The 23377-nt window shown below is 40.3% G+C and overlaps 2 protein-coding genes across 2 annotated transcripts in view; one reads left to right on the top strand and one right to left on the bottom strand.

Annotated features, from left to right (window-relative positions):
- Window positions 1-855: 855 nt before the first annotated feature.
- Window positions 856-15485, bottom strand: magt1 (magnesium transporter 1). The gene is made up of 10 exons (XM_061901539.1): window positions 15360-15485; window positions 13289-13458; window positions 10924-11041; window positions 9988-10128; window positions 5651-5791; window positions 4155-4244; window positions 4030-4093; window positions 2773-2847; window positions 2353-2443; window positions 856-2278 (listed from the first exon to the last, which is right to left on the bottom strand). The coding sequence occupies exons 1-10, from the start codon at window positions 15438-15440 to the stop codon at window positions 2263-2265; spliced, it is 987 nt and encodes a 328-aa protein (XP_061757523.1). The 5' UTR covers window positions 15441-15485; the 3' UTR covers window positions 856-2262.
- Window positions 15486-20824: 5339 nt separating this feature from the next.
- Window positions 20825-23377, top strand: part of fbxo38 (F-box protein 38) — a 36356-nt gene continuing 33803 nt past the window's right edge. Inside the window, exon 1 of the mRNA XM_061901541.1 lies at window positions 20825-20972. The gene's annotated coding sequence lies outside the window, so the exon portion shown is untranslated. The remainder of the gene's footprint in view (window positions 20973-23377) is intronic.

Here is a 23377-nt window from a genome sequence, read left to right on the forward strand (position 1 = left end):
AATAAATTCTTTACAATTCCTACAATGTGAATTCGTGGATTTTTTTTCACATTCTGTCTCTCACAGTTGAAGTGTACCTATGATGAAAATTACATACCTCTGTCATCAATTTAAGTGGGAGAACTTGCACAATCGGTGGCTGACTAAATACTTTTTTGCCCCACTGTATATATATCAACGATATACTGGGAAACATTTCTAGCCCAATAATAGCAGGGAGTAGCAAATAAAAGAAAAGGTCATTAGGGAATTGAGTGCAGCAAATAATTTTGGAGTCAAAAATTCAACTTTCTTTGCTCAAATCTCTTAATGAACTTTATTACTAAATAAAAACAGCCAACATGTGATGTTTTTATAACCCTTTAAATGCCCGATATATCCAATTATGTCAGATTTTTAATTCTTAAAAAAATAGGATAAAATGAGTTAACCATGTAGCAAATGTTTAAGGACTGAGGTGCAAAGATCAGGCATAAATATGCATAAGATTAATAATAAAATAACATGTGATGCATTTTTACATATTTTTAGGACATATTTCAAACTTTACCACAGTTTAGTATCACAGGGAGAAAACAAATCCCCTTTGATTACAGTGATAACAATTTCTAACTGTACAGTCATTACACAATATAACCATGTATTTTCTAATTTCAGGGTTTCATTTTGGAGAGAGAGTACACAATGTCATATTTATTGTTTGAAATTAGATGGGACAATTTTGGTCAAGTGTTTCTGTCAGGACTTTTGGCGGTAGGTGGTGTGTATGTAAAGACATGATGACGTAAGAGTTGACGACGGTCATGACGCTTTAAGAATGAAATGAAAAGCAAAGCCAATGATTAGGACATCAAACAAAGTTTCATCTGTTGGTTTATTTATAGCTTGCAAAAATGTTTGTCCTGCACTTGTGGAGAGACTGGCACTGCAAATAAGTGTTTGGAAAAATAAAAAAAATAAAAAAATAACCCAGGCTACTGAAATTGGGCTGTTTTGGAATAGAATGGTTTAAAAAAAAAAACTATGAGGCACTTAATGACAATTATCTTGCACAAACTATTTAATCACACATTGAACCCAACATGAACGTATTACACTGCAGGTATATTCAGTATGTGACCATAACATTACGGCTTTATTTGACAGCTGAAAATTCAAAATTTCCTGCATTGCTGACAACTCTTCGATTTGTGTAATGCATACATCATCAGCTGTAGCTAACGGCACAATTTATAACACAACTGTGGATATCATACTGTACATGTTTGACAGTACTCAGAAGTAGTGTATAAAACATGCGCATGAAGTCATCGCATGCTACTATTGTGTTCATCCATCCATCCATCCATCCATTTTGTACCGCTTATTCCCTTCGGGGTCGCTGGAGCCTATTTCAGCTACAATCGGGTGGAAGGCCGGGTACACCCTGGACAAGTCGTCACCTCATCACAGGGCCAACACAGATAGACAGACAACATTCACACTCACATTCACACACTAGGGCCAATTTAGTGTTGCCAATCAACCTATCCCCAGGTCCATGTCTTTGGAAGTGGGAGGAAGCCGGAGTACCCGGAGGGAATCCACGCAGTCACGGGGAGAACATGCAAACTCCACACAGAAAGATCCCGAGCCCGGGATTGAACTCACGACTACTCAGACGCGCTAACCCCTCTTACACTGTGCTGCCACTATTGTGTTCATATTTTGGTCAAATCTAGTTTCCAGTCATATGTGTAAATCGCACAACATAAAGTCTGTTGTACTTCCAAAAGTATGTTCTTTTTTTTATTATACTTTATTTCGTATAGTAAGTATCAACAGGCCCTGCAATGAGGTGGCGACTTAATTGTCCTGGGATAGGCTCCAGCGCCTAGTGGTAGAAAATGGATGAACGGAAGTCGCCACACCTTTTTGAGCAAAGTCTCATTTTGTGAGAAAAACACCCTACAGAAATTAAGATCAGGTTTTAAAACTAAGTCACGTATTTGCCATATTTGTTGATTCTTCCTTCTGTCACACACAAACAAAGAGGACATCCTCACTGCAAAACCCTTTGTGTGTCTTGATAAGCGCTATAAAAATCTAAACCATTATTATAATCATTATAAACACATCATCACGCTAACATTTTTGGCTGGATGAAGTGGAAGACAAAACATGTCTTCTAGTATCAACCTGACAATGTGCTTGTACTAAATAAAGGGCACTTTAGGGACACAAAGCTCAGTACTTAGAACAGGATAGGGAGGCTGATCAGTTTTAAGTCATCAAAAAGCTGTAAAATAAGACATAAGTTTTAGAATATTATTTAAACAAATATCAGATATTTGAAGTGAAAATGTTACTCACCTGTATGGGTAGCCATGATACTTGGCTCTGAAAATGGACAATAACCAGCTGAAGAAGAGCATCACCAAAGCGATACCTGCGACACACATAACTGACACACATACAATTACAAATATGTAGGATGATAAAAACAATGTTGCATTAGGAACAATCATATCAAAATTACATATTTGTTTATTATTGGTTATATGGGCCATTGATGCTTTATTGCTCAAGGTTTTTACAGTATTTGAATGTTTGTGCTATTTAAGTGCACTTCCAAGCTTTTTACAGCATTGTGCTAGGTTTGCTAGCTCTGTATGAGTCCAAAAAAGCAATGAACAAGTAATGTGTGGTCTGAAACATTCAGGAAGTATCCACAGTGTTGTCGAAAGTGATGCTAATAGATAGATGCGAATGGACATAAGAATGTGTACATACTCTTCCTCTTTCCAATGTCGATGTCAGAGCAGGCAGCCTCACACAGCAGCACTATTCCCATGGTAATAGCAGCATCTAATCAGCAGGTCAAGGTCTAAACACTAATCCTAATTCCGCAGTCAAACCTCCATCTTCTTTTGTCTTGTTGTATTTACCAGACGTCAGGTCTGGCTCGTTAACTATGCAAGGTTTGAGGTGGTGGGCCAGTAAGCGTTTGTTGTCATAGCATTCTGGGCGGCGTTTTGCCTTCCTCGAAGAAAAATGTCCTACGCTTGCTTTGTTTTTGTCTGTTCAAACCATTCAAATCACAAAAAGGATAAAAGTTTATTCTGAGTTCTTCAAGAGGTAAGCAAGGTGGGTGAAAGACGATGAGAAAAATGGCATGCACTCCAGTCCAAGAAGGCAGAGTCGAAGAATGCACAAGGTTACATTGATCATTTCGTAAAGGTTTGTTTGATATACTTTTCACGTTTACTATTTCCAATGTAATAATTATCTTGATTTTATTTGTATTTTATCTTGTTTCTGAGTTCTTAAAATGCATTTTTGCCAAAAGTGTTTCGCAAGGCACCAACTCGGTGAGTATAAATAAGAAAAATCGAATGTGTGCAAAACTTAAAATAGTTAGGGTAAAAATAGCAAAGGTAAAAATCATAAATGAAACTTTCAGTACATACACAACGTTGAGGTCTGTAGGCATATTGTAATAACAACAGGTAAAAACATGCATACTCGTAACGGCGCGTGTAACAACCACAAAGCAACTAACATGGCTGTAGACGCGTAGGTGAATCATGAAATGCAACTTTAGCCACGAAAAATTGGTGCATATATATGGAGAGTTTTGATTCCAATCTCCTTGACCGAGGCACAAACAAAGAAGTTGTAGGACTCCATGCTGTTCAAGTTTCCATCTGTTTTGCTGTGTAGAACATCTGGAGCACAACACAGTTTGACGTGTCTGGCAACGCGACCGACGGATAATAATATTTTGATAAAGTGTAAAGATCTATTCCATTGCATGATTTGTATTTTTTGCTCGTATTTGCATTTAGCGGTTGCATCTAGGCCCCTTGCGTACTCAGATAGTTTGCAGTCTGTTTTCTACACAGTCACCATGTCGGTTTGGTGGCCCACCACTTTGTTTACAAAAATGTCATGTGACTGAATACAACCCATTACAAGACTATCCTATCAAACAGAACTTTAGTAGCAAACATCTTTAAAAGTCAAGAGTACAGTATGCACAAAGGATACTGAAAAGTAGTACAATGTGCGTCTCAGCCACAAACTGAGCCTGACTGCTGCCATGGATGTAACTCTGGAAAAAACAAACATAATTAGTTGATGCAGAATTGATACAGGTATAGAGTAAGTCTTACAATTTGGCCAGTGTTAGGGTTCTTGTGTGCATATGGTGGTCCTCTGATGTGGTTCCACATCTGGCCAGAGGTCATGATCAGGACAAAGCACTGAAATCAAAGGAAAAAAAACATCAAATAGGAACGACAGATTGGAGGATTTTTACTCCATCTAAGCGTGGATCCCTTTTGAAGGAATCTTTCACGCGAGTACAATCTTTAATTGTGTAAACACCGAGACGCAACTGTGTTAAAGATCAACTAGGCTCGGCAGCTCACCCGCCATAATACAGGCAAATATCGGCCCTGGTCCGATTCTATAATCAAGATTTTTTCCAATGTAAATTAGCATCAAGCTTGCACATTTGTTTTAATGCATTTCTTGAATGTTAAAATATCAAAGAGTAGTTATTTTGTATCACATGTAGGTCTGACATTTTTTATTATTATGTTAAAACATTTTTTTAAGTAAAAGACTCTAAAAAGGCTCTCAAATTGAGACAATCTTTCAGCTAAAACAGCAAGAAAATACATTTTTACCAGCCAAAAATACTGCTTATATGAGAGTTCTTACTGTAATGTGATGTTTTAGATGCAGGCAAATATAATTTAATATCTGTTTTATTGCTGTTCGATATTTCATCACGACAACCCTAAATCCAAAGGGGTTGTTTTTATGGTAAATCAAAATAAATTTTTTGCATGTAATTAAGTATATGTACAGTACATACACCACTATATATTATATACTGTATATTTGTACTTCCGTAGTCTGAGATGAGGTATGGTTGTTGGAAGGGTTTCCATTAAGAACAAATTGTGCTCTATTTTACATTGCTTAAATAATTGTTGTGACTACTTAATTATATTGTTGTGTTGATTCCACATTAACATCCCGAGCCTCGATTGAAATTTAAAGGTATTTTTTAAAGGACTATAAAATAAAGCAAAGGACTGTACTAAGCGCTAAAATATTAAGTACAGTAAATTAGTACCTGTTTTTTATATGCCTAGTTTATGGTAAATAAAAATAAAAATATACGCATTTATAAAAATAAAAATATATGCATTCATAAAAATAGAACTGTTTTTCCTGCACTGCCTCAGCTATTCTACATGCAAAACTGTTACTATTCTACATGTTAAACTGTATTTATTCTCTATAAAATGTGTTTTGTGTTTATATTGTTGCTGTCCGAAATAAATGAACTGAATTTGGATTATTTCTTTTGAGAAAAATGTATTCAATACATGTACAATTTGGTCTTTGTCAGAACTTTTTGAAGGTATTAATAACACCAACTAAAGTAGTGATTTATGTGTATGACAGAGCTCATAAGAGTAAAAAAATACAATTCAAATGACTGGTGCCTTCTTTCCTCAATGTTCACTCTATGAATGAGTACATCCGTAGACACTTCTTCGCTCTACTTGTGGAGGAGTGTGTATTTGTTTTGCAAATCCAAGTGCTGAGTGTATGAAGGTGTTGTTCTCTAATGAGCTCTTTTGTAGCTTACCAGTGCAGAGAAGGCCCAGACGTTGTTGTTAAAAAGAAACTCTAAATTGTTCCTCCGCAGATATGCCAGTCCTCCAATAACAGCAAGGAGGAAGCCGAGTAGGAGAGGCCCAGCATAGTTCGGAGGACGAATGACTCGTATCTAACAAACAAAGAAGTCAACACTGAAATAAAGACACAAAGTAAACAAGCAGATAAATAGGGCAATAGTTTAGATTGGAACAAAACAAAAAATCACGATTTGGTTATGTTTTTCTGGGGATTTTTTTTTGAGTCGGAAGACTCCAACAAGGTCCGCAGTGGTATGTGGTCATGCAAAGTTGGACGATCAGACTTTGAAAAATATATATATTTAACCTCTGCAATTTTCCCCCAAATTCATGCATCCATCCATCCATATACTACTGCATGTCCCTTTTGGGGTCGCGGGGGGTAATGGAGCCTATCTCAGCTGCATTCAGGCGGGAGGCGGGGTACATCCTGGACAAGTCGCCACCTCATCGCAGGGCTAACACAGATAGACAGACAACATTCACACACTCGGGCCAATTTAGTGTTGCCAATCAACCTATCCCCAGGTGCATGTTTTTGGAGGTGGAAAGAAGCCGGAGTACCCGTAGGGAACCCAGACAGAACATGCAAACTCCACACAGAAAGATCCCGAGCGCAGGATCGAACCCAGGACTACTCAAGACCTTCGTATTGTGAGGCACATGCCCAAACCCCTTTTCCCACATTTTTTTGCATTCATGTCAGCATTTATGATAGGTAACGATTAGCACTTTAATTGACAGCTAGTGATTAGTGACGGAAGCTGCCAGATAACTATTTGGCCGCCAGTTATCAACTAACGACTAGCATGCCAGTTGCCAGCTAGTGATTAAAACAGAATACAACTTAATTGTCATTCCACTTAAAAAGTACAATTAAATTCACCACCTGGTGGTGAGTTGGCTGCGATGGTGGGGGAGGATGCCGGACAGACCTGGGAGGCCCAAACGTATTGTGAGGGTCTGCTGGGAACGTCTGGCTGAGTCTCCTGTCAGACAAAGTTTCAATTCTCACCTCCGGAAGAACTTTGAACATGTCATGAGGGAGGTGCTGGACATTGAGTCCGAGTGGACCATGTTCTGCACCTCTATTGTCGAGGCGTCTGATCGGAGCTGTGGCCGCAAGGTAGTTGGTGCCTGTCGGGGCGGCAATCCTAAAACCCCTTGGTGGACACCAGCGGTGAGGGATGCAGTCAAGCTGAAGAAGGAGTCCTATCGGGTCCTTTTGGCTCATAGGACTCCGGAGGCAGCGGTGAGGGATGCAGTCAAGCTGAAGGAGTCCTATCGGGTCCTTTTGGCTCATAGGACTCCGGAGGCAGTGGACGGGTACCGACAGGCCAAGCGGTGTGCAGCTTCAGCGGTCGCGGAGGCAAAAACTCGGACATGGGAGGGGTTCGGGGAAGCCAGGGAAAACAACTTCCGGACGGCTTCGAAGCGATTCTGGACCACCGTCCGCCCCCTCAGGAAGGGGAAGCAGTGCACTATCAACACCGTGTATGGTGCGGATGGTGTTCTGCTGACCTCAACTGCGAATTTTGTGGATAGGTGGAAGGAATACTTCGAAGACCTCCTCAATCCCACCAACACGTCTTCCTATGAGGAAGCAGTGCCTGGGGAATCTGTGGTGGACTCTCCTATTTCTGGGGCTGAGGTCGCTGAGGTAGTTAAAAAGCTCCTCCGTGGCAAGGCCCCAGGGGTGGAAGAGATCCGCCCGGAGTTCCTTAAGGCTCTGGATGCTGTGGGGCTGTCTTGGTTGACAAGACTTTGCAGGATCGCGTGGACATCGGGGGCGGTACCTCTGGATTGGCAGACCGGGGTGGTGGTTCCTCTCTTTAAGAAGGGGAACCGGAGGGTTTGTTCCAACTATCGTGGGATCACACTCCTTAGCCTTCCCGGTAAGGTTTATTCAGGTGTATTGGAGAGGAGGCTACGCCGGATAGTCGAACCTCGGATTCAGGAGGAACAGTGTGGTTTTCGTCCTGGTCGTGGAACTGTGGACCAGCTCTATACTCTCGGCAGGGTTCTTGAGGGTGCATGGGAGTTTGCCCAACCAGTCTACATGTGCTTTGTGGACTTGGAGAAGGCATTCGACTGTGTCCCTCGGGAAGTCCTGTGGGGAGTGCTCAGAGAGTATGGGGTATCGGACTGTCTTATTGTGTCAGAGCTTGGTCCGCATTGCTGGCAGTAAATCAAACACATTTCCAGTGAGGGTTGGACTCCGCCAAGGCTGTCCTTTGTCACCGATTCTGTTCATAACTTTTATGGACAGAATTTCTAGGCGCAGTCAAGGCGTTGAGGGGTTCCGGTTTGGTAACCGCAGGATTAGGTCTCTGCTTTTTGCAGATGATGTGGTCCTGATGGCTTCATCTGACCGGGATCTACAGCTCTCGCTGGATCGGTTCGCAGCCGAGTGTGAAGCGACGGGAATGAGAATCAGCACCTCCAAGTCCGAGTCTATAGTTCTCGCCCAGAAAAGGGTGGAATGCCATCTCCGGGTTGGGGAGGACACCCTGCTCCAAGTGGAGGAGTTCAAGTACCTAGGAGTCTTGTTCACGAGTGAGGGAAGAGTGGATCGTGAGATCGGTGCGGCGTCTTCAGTAATGCGGACGTTGTACCGATCCGTTGTGGTGAAGAAGGAGCTGAGCCGGAAGGCAAAGCTCTCAATTTACCGGTCGCTCAACGTTCCCATCCTCACCTATGGTCATGAGCTTTGGGTCATGACTGAAAGGATAAGATCACGGGTACAAGCGGCCGAAATGAGTTTCCTCCGCCGTGTGGCGGGGCTCTCCCTTAGAGATAGGGTGAGAAGCTCTGCCATCCGGGAGGAACTCAAAGTAAAGCCGCTGCTCCTTCACATCGAGAGGAGCCAGATGAGGTGGTTCGGGCATCTGGTCAGGATGCCACCCGAACGCCTCCCGAGGAAGGTGTTTAGGGCACGTCCAACCGGTAGGAGGCCACGGGGAAGACCCAGGACACGTTGGGAAGACTATGTCTCCCGGCTGGCCTGGGAACGCCTCAGGATCCCCCGGGAAGAGCTAGACGGAGTGGCTGGAGAGAGGGAAGTCTGGGTTTCCCTGCTTAGGCTGTTGCCCCCGCGATCCGACCTCGGATAAGCGGAAGAAGATAGATGGATGGATGCCAGTTGCCTGATGGTAATTAGGGTGCAAGTTGTCAGCTCGGGATCAATGGCGCAAGCTGCCAACTAACAATTAGGCTGCTTGTTGTCAGCTGGCGGTTAGCATGCCAGTTGCCAGTGATTTGCACTCTAATTGTCAGCAAGTGAATAGGGCGCTGCTTGTAAGCTGGCGATTAACGGCACAAACTGCCAGTTAACCATTAGGGCGCTAGTTGTTAGATAGCAAATAGGGTGCTCGTTGTCAGCTAATGAATCATGGCACAGGCTGCCAGCTAACAATTATGGCGCTAGTTGTCAGCCAGCGACTAAGGGGATAGTTGTCAGCTATTAACATGTCAGTTGCCAGCTAGTAATTAGCACTGTCAGCTAACAATAAAGGCACTAGTTGCCAACTAATGATTAGCACGCCAGTAACCAGCTAGGAATTAGTGAGCTAGTTGCTAGCTAGCATTTAAACGGAGTAAGCTGCTAGCTAACTGTTAGGGCCTTTGTTGTCAGCAAGGAATTGACATGCCAGTTTTCAGCTAGCAATTACAGCGCCGTTTGTCAGCTAGCGCTTAGAGGAGCAAACGGCCAGCTAACAATTAAGGTGGTAGTTGACAGCAAGGGATTAGTGGCTCTAGTTGCAGGCCAGCTATTGAAGGCGTTTTAGTGTATTATTTGAATAATAGTATTGCACAATAACACCATCCATCCATCCATTTTCTACCGCTTATTCCCTTTTGGAGTAGCGGGGGCCTCTGGTGCCTATCTCAGCTATAATCGGGCGGTGTACAACCTGGACAAGTCGCCACCTCATCACAGGTTCAACACAGACAGACAGACAACAATCACACTCACATTCACATTCACACACTAGGGCCAATTTAGTGTTGCCAATCAACCTTTTTCCAGGTTCATGTCTTTGGAAGTGGGAGGAAGCCGGAGTACCCGGAGGGAACCCACGCATTCACAGGGAGGACATGCAAACTCCACAGAAAGATCCCGAGCCCGGGATTGAACCCCGGACTACTCTGCCACCGTGAAGCAACAATAACACCAGTTTAATTCAAAACAAAATTATATGAAAGATATACGAGTACTTATCTGAATCAGTTTGAGGGTAATTGGCCTGAAAAGGTTGAACATCCTGATTTAAGGTGTAACAGGTACCTGCACATCAGTCCTGTCTGCTACCCATCTTGCCAGCTGCTCAGCTGCAAAGCCTTTGACCTGAATCTCATAGGTATCAGGTGCGCGGGGTTTTCCTTTGGCAGGGAAGTGAAGAAATGTCGGAGCGGAGTTCATGTTGAGCTGCGACAAAAACAAATACAGCCTTCAAAAAATGTGCAGAAAAAGGTTCCATTCAAACTGATTTCAAGTTCAAAGTACCCAATATACCTTTGTTGTCACCTTATTCAGCAAGTTTTTGGTGGGCCTTGTGCGCTAATAGAGCTTTATGTGTGAATGTGGCCCACGGCAGCACCACTTGTACATTGAGGAAATTAGAGTGATACGCGCTTTTATGTCTCCAGACATCCCAAAAACTCACTATTTGTGTAAATAGTCTTTTTTTTGGAAAATAAAGTCACTAATAGGACTGGAAAGATACTATATTGAGCGAGAAAGTCGCCAAGTTGACCACATTGCGCTGAGATGCGTGTGAAAGATAGAGACGCCAAGACGCTCCTTAAATTGCTTCTGATTGATTTACAATGTAGGGACTTTTAATCCAGCAGATGACCAATATGAATCACTAACAGTATCAGTGCAATGACAACACAGCTAGTGAGTGTGCCATACACTCACTGTGGCGTAATTCACCCATCAGTATTGGATGGTCATTTTTACTTTTGTTTTGTTAGTTTACTGTTTACGTTGTTTTTATCAAACAAGTGTATGTACTAAAATAAAAGAAGGACCTATTTTAATTATTGTATTGATATTTGCACACTGTCAATAGCCCTCACTATAAAACTATTTAAAAAAAATATACAGTTAATGCATGTGATTGGTATCAGCCGATCTCAGTCATGGCTAAATGGTATTGGTTAAGGGAGAATAAAACGTTAATCGGAACATCACTCCTTTTAACTTGTCATGCCTCACCATCTGAAAGACATCTGATCCTTCATCAAAATCCACAGTTGCGAAGAAGACCTTGTTCGTAAACGCAGAGGAATAACGCCAGGAGTTAGCCAGGACCTGAAACTCTTCATCAGCTTGCCTGAAATGAAAACATGTAAGTTGTGAGCAAAAAGTTTTGGGAGTGACATAGTGAGAGTTCAGTGTGTCAACAGTTCTGCAGGCTTAATCTTTTTACGTCTGCTACAGTATACTGTTAAGAAAATAATGTTTTTGTGGAGAACAAAGCAGCCAAGTTATTTAAGCGCAACATTTGGGTTACTCCCAAAACTTTTGACAATTACTGTAATTATAATTTATTTCATTGTGTCATTCGCAATTGTCCAGCTATGTTAATAATTGTGTAACTAATACATGTAAACTTTATAAGCCATGCTAACAACAACATAAGAACACTTTTAGGGGATTCCCGACACCATATATTGATGTCGGTCCATCATCAATATCAGCAAAAAAAAAAAAGAAAAACTAAGTATGGAATTATATTTGCTTGCATGTAAAATGTGTGCTATAATCTGTGATAAAAGCAGTCCTGCAGCATGTTTACTTGTGCAAAGATGGACAGCCAGTTAACATCTAGGTGTCCTCCAACAAGCACACAAGGTTGATATTTTCCGGCATTTTAGTCAAATATTTTATAAAAGGTAAACATAGTAAGCAACAGGCTACCATGTATACATAATATTTGGGTCTAAAACACCACATTTTTCAATATTAACCAGTATCAAATAATTAAAGTTACACATTAAAGCTAAGCAATTAATCAAAATCGAATTGACATTAAGGTTTTAATTACTGCAATTATAAATTGCAAGAAGTGGTGGATTTATAATTTCTTTCTTTCCTGCATTTTACAATTGAATCAAAATGTTGATCCTTGCGTCCTTGTTGGCCTGCTGACCAATCAAAAGTGATTACAGAAAACTGCAATTTGTGTGCTGCAGCCAATGCAGTCAATGTGCTCGTAAATACCAGTTGTGTTACTGTACAGTATCTGAAAAAGGTTTTATGTGTGACAGTGTAAAACAGTGAAAGGAATTTCTCTGGTGAAAGCAGTACGAAGTCTGTCAATTGGACAACAATGACGCTACGACCAAGGAGAGTGTAAGCAAACATGGGCGTTGTATACGTAAACCCAGATATTATTGTAAGTAGATTATTGAATTTTGTTCAGTGTGGCACCTAGAGACAAGAAAGTTAATAGACAGTCTAAAAGTAACATGACTTCCCTCACTTATCATTGTAGCAGTTATGTGCATTTGAATGAATAACATCTAGAAATTGCAAATCAAGTTGCAATTTAAATTAAAAAATCACATTTTTTTTCCCTCAAAATTGCGCAATCCTATTTCATGTGACTTACACATACAAAGTCTCAATGGCAGAAGCATTTTAGAAAGTACCTCGTCACAACAAGTCTGCATCGTTCAGTTTACTGAATCATAATCTTAAATTATTCAATTATTGTGGCCATAAGGGGTTACCATAACACAAGTACCACCCCACTTCAATTTAAACAGCAAAAGTCAATTTCAGACGAATAATAATAAATAGGTTAGTGTTTCTCAGCTGCATTCGGGCGGAGGGCGGCGTACACCCTGGACAAGTCTCCACCTCATCACAGGGCCAACACAGATAGACAACATTCACACTCACATTCACACACTAGGGCCTAATTAGTGTTATCAATCAACCTATCCCGAGGTGCATGTTTTTGGAGGTGGGGGGAAGCCAGAGTACCCGAGAGGGAACCCACGCAGTCACATGCAAACTCTTCAGAGAAAGAACCCGTGTGCAGGATCAAACCCAGGACTTTCATATTGCGAGGCAGACGCACTAACCCCTTTACCCCCGTGCTGCCCAGATAGGCTTCAGTGACCCCTGTGACCCCGAAAGGGACAAGCGGTAGAAAATGGATGGATGGATGGAAGGTTCATGTTTTTCATACATACCATTATTCTCTGTTTGATTCATTTCACTTAATGTAACAAACCATTTTTTAAATTTCAGACTACAAAATAATAAAGGTATGCATGATTTGTGCTGGCATCATATTGGAATAATTGTGTTTATGATCAAAACAAAAGGGTCCAACATGGGTATCGTACACAAAGTGAAAAGTTATATTGTGACAACCCTATTCACTTTGTTTTGTTTTACCTTCACATACTCTACTGTAGACCTCCTTTCCCCTGAGTAATACACACAATTATTTTGAAAGAAAATATTGTTCCATGTGCACAAATATTATGTAATGTATGTGATGCGTGGCAGGGGGTGTGAACGAAAGCTGCGTTCCAAAGGTACGTTTAAGTCTTTTGCTTCTCACTTGCAGATGCCACATTGCCTCTGTGGCTGCAGCGCCGTAAACATGATGACCACCGAGTAATTTCTGGGGGGAGCCTTCACAAAGCGGCGGAACTTATCCCCGTTCATTCTGATGACGGAACGCTTGGTGGTCCAATCCATCATCTGACTCACCCTCTCTGACAGGAGAGTCTAAACAGGACATAGATAGATGTTTAGTCCAAAATTGCTTTTATCTTTCAAATATTATCAGACATATTATAATAAAATTCAAAGTAATCAAATGACATTGCTTTTATCTTTCAAATATTATCAGACATATTATAATACAAAGTAAATACAATTGGGATCAGAAATGTATAATTGTTAATAACAGGGCAGAATTGCATGTATCTTCATCAGTCTTTTGCTAGAGTATTGAGCCATCTAATATGTTCTGTGGTGTCAAATCATGTTAAGCTGCCAAAAACTGCACTGAACCATGATTATAGGGAAGTTATTGGCCTTTGGGCTTGCCAAGTTAAAATACATTCTGGAACTTTCGGCATCACTTATAAGTAATATTGTATCCAAAGTGGGCTGGCTCAGGGTGGAGGACAGAATAAAACAACTTGTACTGAACTTAGTCTATAAAATTTGCTGTACCTCCCTAGTACCGAAGTACATGTCAAACTACTTCCAGAACGTAAATGACCACAACTCCGGGGAGCTCCACAAACCATGTTAAACCCAGATTCCGATCTAACAAAGGTCTTAACTCATTCTCCTTCTATCCCACATCAATACGGAATGCACTCCCAACAAATGTAAAAGAAAGTGCATCTCTATCCACCTTCAAAACCACACTAAAAGAACCCCTCCAGTCAACCTCAACTTCAACCCTAAACTGACACTCTCCCCCCTCCATAATCAAAAGTAAATAATTGAATCTATATGCTTGTTCTTATGCTTTCTGATCTCTCTATGTCCACTACTTGTTGTACATATCCTACGCATTACTCAGATGATGCAGTTGTTGATGACTGAAGTGCTGATAACAAATGTTGTAGGCACAATACCAATGGCGCGCAATTTGCAAAATGCGCAACTGCATTTTGAAAATGTAATTTCAAATCAAATCAAATGCTTATTGGATTCATCACTATACAGTGTACATCCACGACTAAACTACTACCACAACTTGGTTTACTATTTATAAAATATAATAATGAAGGGTTACCTGGAACTTGAAACAGGCCACCAGGCCTGAATCCACAATTGGTAGTAGTTTAGTCATGGATGTACACTGTATAGTGATGAATCCAATAAACAATTGATTTGATTTGATTTGAGATTCAATTTGCAAAATGCAGTTGCGCATTTTGCAAACTGCGCGCCATTGGTATTGTGCTTACAACATCAACCGAACCTAAACCTTCCACATCCTAGCCCCCGGATTGTAAATAATTCAATGTATATACTCTGATGATTAACTTGTGGGATGACTGTATTATGCTGATAGTATATATTTCTACTATGCATTGATTTACGTGGACCCCGACTTAAACAAGTGGAAACATTTATTCGGGTGTTACCATTTAGTGGTTAATTGTAAGGAATATGTACCGTACTGTGCAACCTACTAATAAATGTTTCAATCAATCAATTAAATAAACGTTGGTGAATATATATTTTGATCCGACATGCATGATCCTGAGACGATCTCAAATAAATTGGAAATTGTGCATCATTCCATGATCTAGGCAAAAGAAACGATTGAATAAAGAAAAAGAACAAGACATTCATTTGGCAAGATAATATCTGACTATCATGTTTCCATTGGGCTTTGATCGTATTTTCTACAAGCAGCCTAAGTCCAGTCCAAATACAGTACACATGACTGACAACTCACGACAAAAATGGGATTTAACCAGCGAATAACTAACCCAAAATATGAAAAAATAATCGTATTTCCACAAATAATCCACATTCGCTTTGATTGAGTTAGCTTAGCAGCCGCTGAATACACCAAGAACATCATAAAAGTTTGAAAGATCACGAAATTGACATGTATATTGTCTGAACCTTCCCCACCGAGTAGCAATATAAAATACCTCCTTTTTCTTCTGTGCGTCAATAAGGTCATAATGATATATAAAAAGGAGAACGATAGAAAACAAAAGTTTTCGAAACATTCTGCAACACTTGTCGACAGTCGGAACCCGGCAGCCTCCTGTCAATTTCCTATTGGTAGATATTCTGTGAGCTCGACCAATCGGCTGCTTCTTTTTCTTCTTCGGTCTACTCACAGTTTGCAACTATGGTTTAGAACGTCCATACCGCCATCTACTTGTACTACACTATAAAGCAGGGGTCACCAACCTTTTTGAAACCAAGAGCTACCTCTTGGGTACTGATTAATGCGAAGGGCTACCAGTTTGATACACATTTAAATAAATTGCCAGAAATAGCCAATTTGCTCATCCATCCATCCATTTTCTACCGCTTATTTCTTTTTTGGGTTGCGGGGGGCGCTGGCGCCTATCTCAGCTACAATCTGGCGGAAGGCGGGGTACACCCTGGACAAGTCGCCACCTCATCGCATGGCCAACACAGATAGACAGACAACATTCACACTCACAATTTACCTTTAATAAATAAACCTATATATATATATATATATATATATATATATATATATATATATATATATATATATATATATATATATATACATAAATAGGTATTTCTGTCAGTCATTCCATCGTACATTTTTTTTCTTTTTACGGAAGGTTTTTTGTAGAGAATAAATGATGACAAAAAAAACACTTAATTGAGCGGTTTAAAAGAGGAGAAAACACACAAAAAAATTAAAATTTCTCTTCAACTTCGACTCTTTAAAATTCAAAATCCAACCAAAATAAATTAGGAAGAAAAAGCAGCTCATTTGAATCTTTTTGAAAAAATTAAAAAAATAATTTATGGAACATCAATAGTAATTTTTCCTGATTAAGATTAATTTTCGAATTTTGATGACATGTTTTAAATAGGTTAATTAGGTTGATTATAGTTTAGTTTTTTGTACTTTATCTTACCCTGACATATGTTTGAAATTGATGGGAATAAGGAAAACCTTTATCATAACATTGTGATTGTTACATATTTTGTTAAATTGTTGTTTTGGGGCAGCAGAGCTCGGTTGGTAGGGTTCCAGGTTTGATCCCCACCTTCTACCAACCAAGTCAATGCCGTTGGTATGCAAGGATATAATTCACTTCACAAATACGTTTTTTTGATAAGAAAGTTTATATGTATTATTTTTTCCTGTGTTTTATTTATAATAATTCTGTTTAAATTGATTTTGTTGATATATAATAAATATGATCATGAACAACAAATTAAAATGTAAAACCCCAAATTCCAACATTTTCAATGATATATAACATGTTTAATGTAAAACTATGTACATGTATTGGCAATACTGTATCTGTACTGTATGTGCTTAGTATCCCATCGACCTGCCTTCTGCTTGGTTTTAGCACACAGTGCATGATCTGTATACATACTACGGGCTGACGTATGCACTACATTACTTTGAGTCATTCGAAAATAGGAATATTTCTTCATAAGATCCTGAATGGCAACTGTCGTTTCATCCTGGACAATATTCATGACAAATTTGTGATTTGTTTTAAAGATGTGCTATTTGGCTTTACACATTATGAGAAAAAACATTTGGAAAATTAATTTTACCCTTGCAACCTCATTGGCTAAGTTTTATATTCATAAATGTAAGTTTGCCCTGTGATGAGATGGCGACTTGTCCAGGGTGTACTCTGCCTTCCGCCCGAATGCAGCTGAGATAGGCTTCAGCACGCCCCGCGGCCCCAAAAGGGACAAGCGGTAGGATATAGATGGATGGAAGTTTCTCAATACCTGACCTGTTTTTTGTACCTTTAAAAAAATAATTACAACTTTACTTTAAAATACTTTCTACCGCTAACAACCAAAAAGCTGTGAAAACTATGATACTGTACTCCAAATTTGGATTATTTACACAACTTGTGTGAGCCTATTACTTTACACATGTATATATATATTTTGCATTCTCTTTTAGTTGCTTTATTGAGTTTACAACCCCCTGACACTGTTTTGTTTTGTACTGTTTTTATACTGTGTGCACTTGTTTTGATTATTATTATTTATCTGCGTGTATGCAACTGTTGAATATTACAAATGAAGGTTTAAAAAAAACTAATGAATAAATAAATTAATACAAAATAAGATCCTGTATGGACAGACAACTTATTTTCTCAATGTGGACAGGAAATCGAAGGGTCGATTGGTCAAATGTGTGCCTTTTTGTCTTTCTTTCTTTCTTTAGTTTATTTTCAAAGATGAACACATTTACAGTATAATACATCACACAATTTCATACTATTCACTTTACATCATGTCCGAAAAGGAGTAGGAAGAAGCAAAGCTTATTTATTCATACCCCTTTCCCACTTCAGAGCGTTTACAAATATATACATGATTTACTGACCTTTTTATAATAGAATGACATCTGTGAATTAGTATGTACAACAGCTTTGTAATATGTAATTAATTAATTCAGTCATTATTAACCAACTGAGGTAAAGAATATCTTATTTTTAATAAGTTCAAAAGTAATTCTCATAATTCTTCTTCTTTGCACTTTGTAAGCACTCTTAATTTGAACAACCTTTTAAACTGGATCATATCAGTACAATGTTTAACTTCATTACTTAATCCATTCCATAATTTAATTCCACATACTGAAATGCTAAAGGTTCTAAGTGTTGTACGTGAATACTAATGTTTTAAATTTGATTTTCCTCTAAAGTTATATTTCTCCTCTTTAATTAAGAAGAATTGTTGTACATTCTTTGGTAGCAGGTTATATTTAAATGGTAAAAAATGGTAAATGGGTTATAGGCTCCAGCGACCCCCCGTGACCCCAGAAGGGACACGCTGTAGAAAATGGATGGGTTATACTTGTATAGTGCTTTTCTACCTTTTTAAGGAACTGATTTGATTTTTTTTTTTTATTAAGGATCTCCATTAGCTGGTTGCCACAACAACCCACTAGTCTTCCTGGGGTCCACAACTCAATACAATTACAAGTAAAAGCATATAATCTTAGCTACACAATACAGACAAAAATAAAAAATAAAATAAAAGCATCAATAAGAAAACAGGCAAACAATTTTCAGTTACAGAATAATAATTACCCCACAAATATAACTACACAATATAAAACCAAACAAAATCATCAACGAGCAAACTAACTATCCTATATTTAGTTAAAACAAATCCACTGTTTCACATTTCCTAATTCCAAGTGTGCACAAACTACACTTAAATCTACATTTAATAAATAATAGATATAAATAAGTTATCGGTTGTTGGTCTTGAGAAGCAGAAAATAATCTGTATTGGTATAAAAAAAAACTGTGCATCTCTACAAAATACACCTTATGGTAAACGTTTTTTGTGCCTGTGTGTATATGTGCATGTCAAACATACTTTATCAAAATTACTTTTTATTTCATCATTATGTATATACTATTGTTCTTGTGGTAATTATTGGGCTAAATCTGAGTCCTAGGGTACTAAATGCTGTGATCATGTGTGTTTGTATCATGACAACAAAGTCCCTTGAATACAATGATCGATAAAATGGAAGTGGATGAAAACAGGGATTTGGTTTTCAATCTAACAATATGTGTGTGTTTAACCAGCCTTTAAAAGGTAAAACAGATTAAGGTGTTTTAATTTTAATTTGTTTCATCCCTTTGGTGCAACGAAACCACTGAGAGACTCAACATTGAACAACTGTTAACGGCTTGTCCCTTTCTGGGCTGCGGGAGGGTGCTGAAGCCTAAGGCGGAAAGGGCGTACACCCTGGACAAGTCGCCACCTCATCGCAGGGCCAACACAGATAGACAAACAACATTCACACTCGGGCCAATTTAGTCTTGCCAATCAACCTATGATAAGATCTAATAGCTCAGGCACAGCTAATTTCATTACCTATTCTGTGTTATGTGTTTTTTTATGTTGCACGATTGCACCAAGAAGAATTCCTTGTTTGTGAATCCATTCTCAAACAATGGGAATAAAAACTATTCTAATTCTTATCCTGATTCCCAGGGGCGTGCCTTTGGAGATGGGAAGAAGCCAGAGTACCTGGAGGAAACCCACGCAGTCACGGAGAGGACATGCAAACTACACAGAAAGACCCCGAACCCAGGACCTTTGTATTGTGACACTATTTCCACGTTCACCCATTCACACACTGATGGCAGAAACTGCCATGCAAGGCACTAACCAGGACCCATCAGGAGCAAGGGTGAAGTGTCTTGCTCAAGGACACAACGGACGTGACTATATGGTGGAATGTGGGGATTTAACCAGGAACCCTCAGGTGGATGGCACAGCCACTCTCCCAACTGTGTCACGCCGTCCCCAGTTTGCTTTGCACATCATTTTAGTTGTTTGCAATTTTACCAAATCATCGAACTTTAACATTGTTGACTCAATAAATAAAGGTGACATGCAAAATCCAGTTTCAAATAATAATAATAATAATTAAAAAAATATCAATGGCATATCAAATAAAATTTAAATACATCTTTTATGCCTTTTTTTCTATTTGCAATCTTCTGAGGTAAATATCACATTTTTTCCACAGGCTAATAATACATTTGAAAATAAAATAACAATAATGAATGAACCAAAAATTCAAGCCTTGATGTAGCAAGAGAAAATGCATGAATAAAACGTTAATTATTGGTCAGTTTGCTGGAAGTTTCTCGGAAGAGTTAGTGCCGCAAGGGATTCTGGGTATTTGTTCTGTTGTGTTATGGTGCTGATGTTCACCCGAAATGTGTTTGTCATTCTTGTTTGGTGTGGGTTCACAGTGTGGCACATATTTGTAACAGTGCTAAAGTTGTTTATACGGCCACCCTCAGTGTGACCTGTATGGCTGTTGACCAAGTATGCCTTGCATTCACTTGTGCGTGTGTGTGTGTAAAAGCCACAAATATTATGTGACCGGTGTTAGTATGGAGAAAAAGCGGACGTGACGACAGGTTGTAGAGAAAGCTAAAGGCAGTGCTTTAAATGCACGCCCCCAATATAGTTGTCCAGGTGGAAATTGGTAGAAATTCGGGAGAATGGTTGCCCCGGAAGATTTTACGGGAGGGGCACTGAACTTCGGGAGTTTACGGGGAAAATTAGGAGGGTTGGCAAGTATGAGTATTAGCGGTGAATGCGGTGTTACAGCGGCACAGACGCTGTATAACACCGGCGGGCCAGCTCTAATGCTAAATTGATATTGCCTCAAGGGCCAAATTAAATTACACGGCGGGCCAGTTTTGGCCCGTGGGCCAGAGTTTGACACCCATGCTGTATATAATAGGGTGGGCATATATTTCTCTCTTATAAATATATGCCCCGACACGCTTGGGCACTTATTTCGCAGCGAGCACTTATTTCGCTTGACACCGGACTTGACTGGTAAGGGGCGGGGCTTGTAGAGTCCCACGTGACACACATACAGGAAGTGACAACCGGCCTAGCCCAAGTAGTAGCATGGGAAGATAAGTTGAGCATTAATCCCGCCAGGAGTGATAACAGTCTATCTCATGTGTCAAGTATCTCTGATATGCCATTCCGAAGAATGGATCAAAACAAAACAGGTATGTCATCAAAACATTTAAATGTGACACAGGTCAACTTTGCTTTATCTGTGTGTACATTTCTTAGCTGCGGGTGTGCTAACTAGTAGTAAGCTAGCTTCGACAAAGACGTGGGCCGATTTTGGGTTTCATAACAATAATAACAATAATAACATTACCTGGAACTCCTCCGTGTTGTTCCCCGCATTGTACGTCGACGTTGGCTGTGACGTGTATTTCTACCTAATGGATAGACTTGGTGAGGCATAGCTCAGCGGTGCCGGGACGTGTTTACGTGTGGTCTCGCTCTTTCAGCGTCGGCTCCAGCCTATTAATGTCAGCATTTAAACTAAAAACATTGATGACCTATTTTGTCAAGGCTCCAAACCCTCATCGTGCAACGCGCCTAGTTTGGATGTTTCTTTACGAGCAACGACTGTTTCTTCTGTGTTGATTTGAGAAATAACACACATTCTCTTCTCTTATTAATCAGGTATCCATTAGAAATGTCACATTGGTGTCTTTAAAATGAATCCACGAGCTTTGAAATTCTCTCTGAAACAATATGTGTTTTCCAATGAATTAAAGGGACTGTTAAAGTCTGCTACCTTGACGCAGATGCCCAGAGGGCGCGGTCACTGCAAGCTACAGAATTGCCCAGTCTGTTTGCACAACAACAACGTGACTGCAAATGCCATCAATTTCATAGGCTTACCGTATTTCCTTGAATTGTCGCCCGGGCGCTTATTAATTTAAAACCTCTTCTGACTCCTGCGCTTACCAAAGGCATGCGGTAAAAGTAAAGATGCGGTAATTATTTTAAAACCTCTTATCACTCCGGCACTTACCAAAGGTATGCAGTAAAAATTTGAGTGTGATGTAAGCTTGGACCTTAAATCCTACTGATTATCTCTTAATCTTCTTCCCTTTATGCAATTTCAAATTACCGGTATTGAAATCAGCCTCCTGCATTTTGAAAATGATGACTGGGGAAGTGTCACTCGTGATGTCACGAGTTTGACCAGGCGGTAATACTAAGCATGCGATAATTAGGCGCATACTATAAAATACGGTATTCCCTTTGGCGTCGCGGGAGGGGGCCGCTGGTGCCTATCTCAGCTACAATCGGGCGTAAGGCAGGGTACGCCCTGGACAAGTCGCCACCTCATCACAGCGGGCCAACCCTGATAGACAGACAACATTCACACTCACATTCACACACTAGGGCCAATTTAGTGTTGCCAATCAACCTATCCCCAGGTGCATGTCTTTGGAAGTGGGAGGAAGCCGGAGTACCCAGAGGGAAACCACGCAGTCACAGGGAGAACATTCAAACTCCACACAGAAAAATCCAGAGCCCGGGATTGAACCCAGGACTACTCAAGACCTTCGTATTGTAAGGCAGACGCACTAACCCCTCTTCCACCATGCTGCCCCGTGACTGCAAATGGTAAATGGGTTAAATGAAAATGGGTTGTACTTGTATAGTGCTTTTCTACCTTCAAGGAACTCATAGCGCTTTGACACTACTTCCACATTTACCCATTCCATTATGCCATGCAAGGCGCTAACCAGCACCCATCAGAAGCAAGGGTAAAGTGTCTTGGTCAGGACACAACGGACGTGACGAGGTTGGTACAAGGTGGGGAATGAACCAGGGACCCTCGGGTTGCGCACAACCACTCCTCCACTACGCCACGTCGTCCCTTATACTTGTATAGCGCTTTTGTACCTTTTTAATGAACTCAAAGCGCTTTGACACTTTCCACATTCACCCATTCACACACACATTCATACACTGATGGCGGGAGCTGGCATGCAAGGCGCTAACCAGGACCCATCAGGAGGAGCAAGGGTGAAGTGTCTTGCTCAAGGACCCAACGGACGTGACTAGGATGGTAGAAGGTGCGGATTGAACCAGGAACCCTCAGGTTGCTGGCACAGCCACTCTCCCAACTGCGACGGGACAGCGTGGTGTCCCAATTGTTACCACCCCCCACCACAGAAAGTGAGTGACAAGCCTTGAGGGGAATTCCACTTTTTTCGGGGAATTGTGCCTATCTTTGCATTCTAAAGATTTATAAAAAATGCTGGTAATGGGAGCAATCCATTCGGCCTCTAAATCATTTTAAAAATGCATTCAAAAACCACCAACAGTACTTCATTTATTGTTTGTAACCTGTATAATGTGAATGTGAGTGTGAATGTTGTCTATCTCTGGGATGAGGTGGCGACTTGTCCAGGGTGTACCCCGCCTTCTGTCCGAATGCAGCTGAGATAGACTCCAGTACCCCCCCCCCCCTCCTGCGACCCCAAAAGGAACAAGCAGTAAAAAAATGGACGGATGGATTGGCGCAACACATTCGCCTCTAAATCACTTTAAAAATGCATTCAAAAACCACCAACAGTACCCCACCTTCCTCACT

Source organism: Nerophis ophidion, linkage group LG05 (assembly GCF_033978795.1).
Source record: "Nerophis ophidion isolate RoL-2023_Sa linkage group LG05, RoL_Noph_v1.0, whole genome shotgun sequence".
Taxonomy (NCBI): Eukaryota; Metazoa; Chordata; class Actinopteri; order Syngnathiformes; family Syngnathidae; genus Nerophis; species Nerophis ophidion.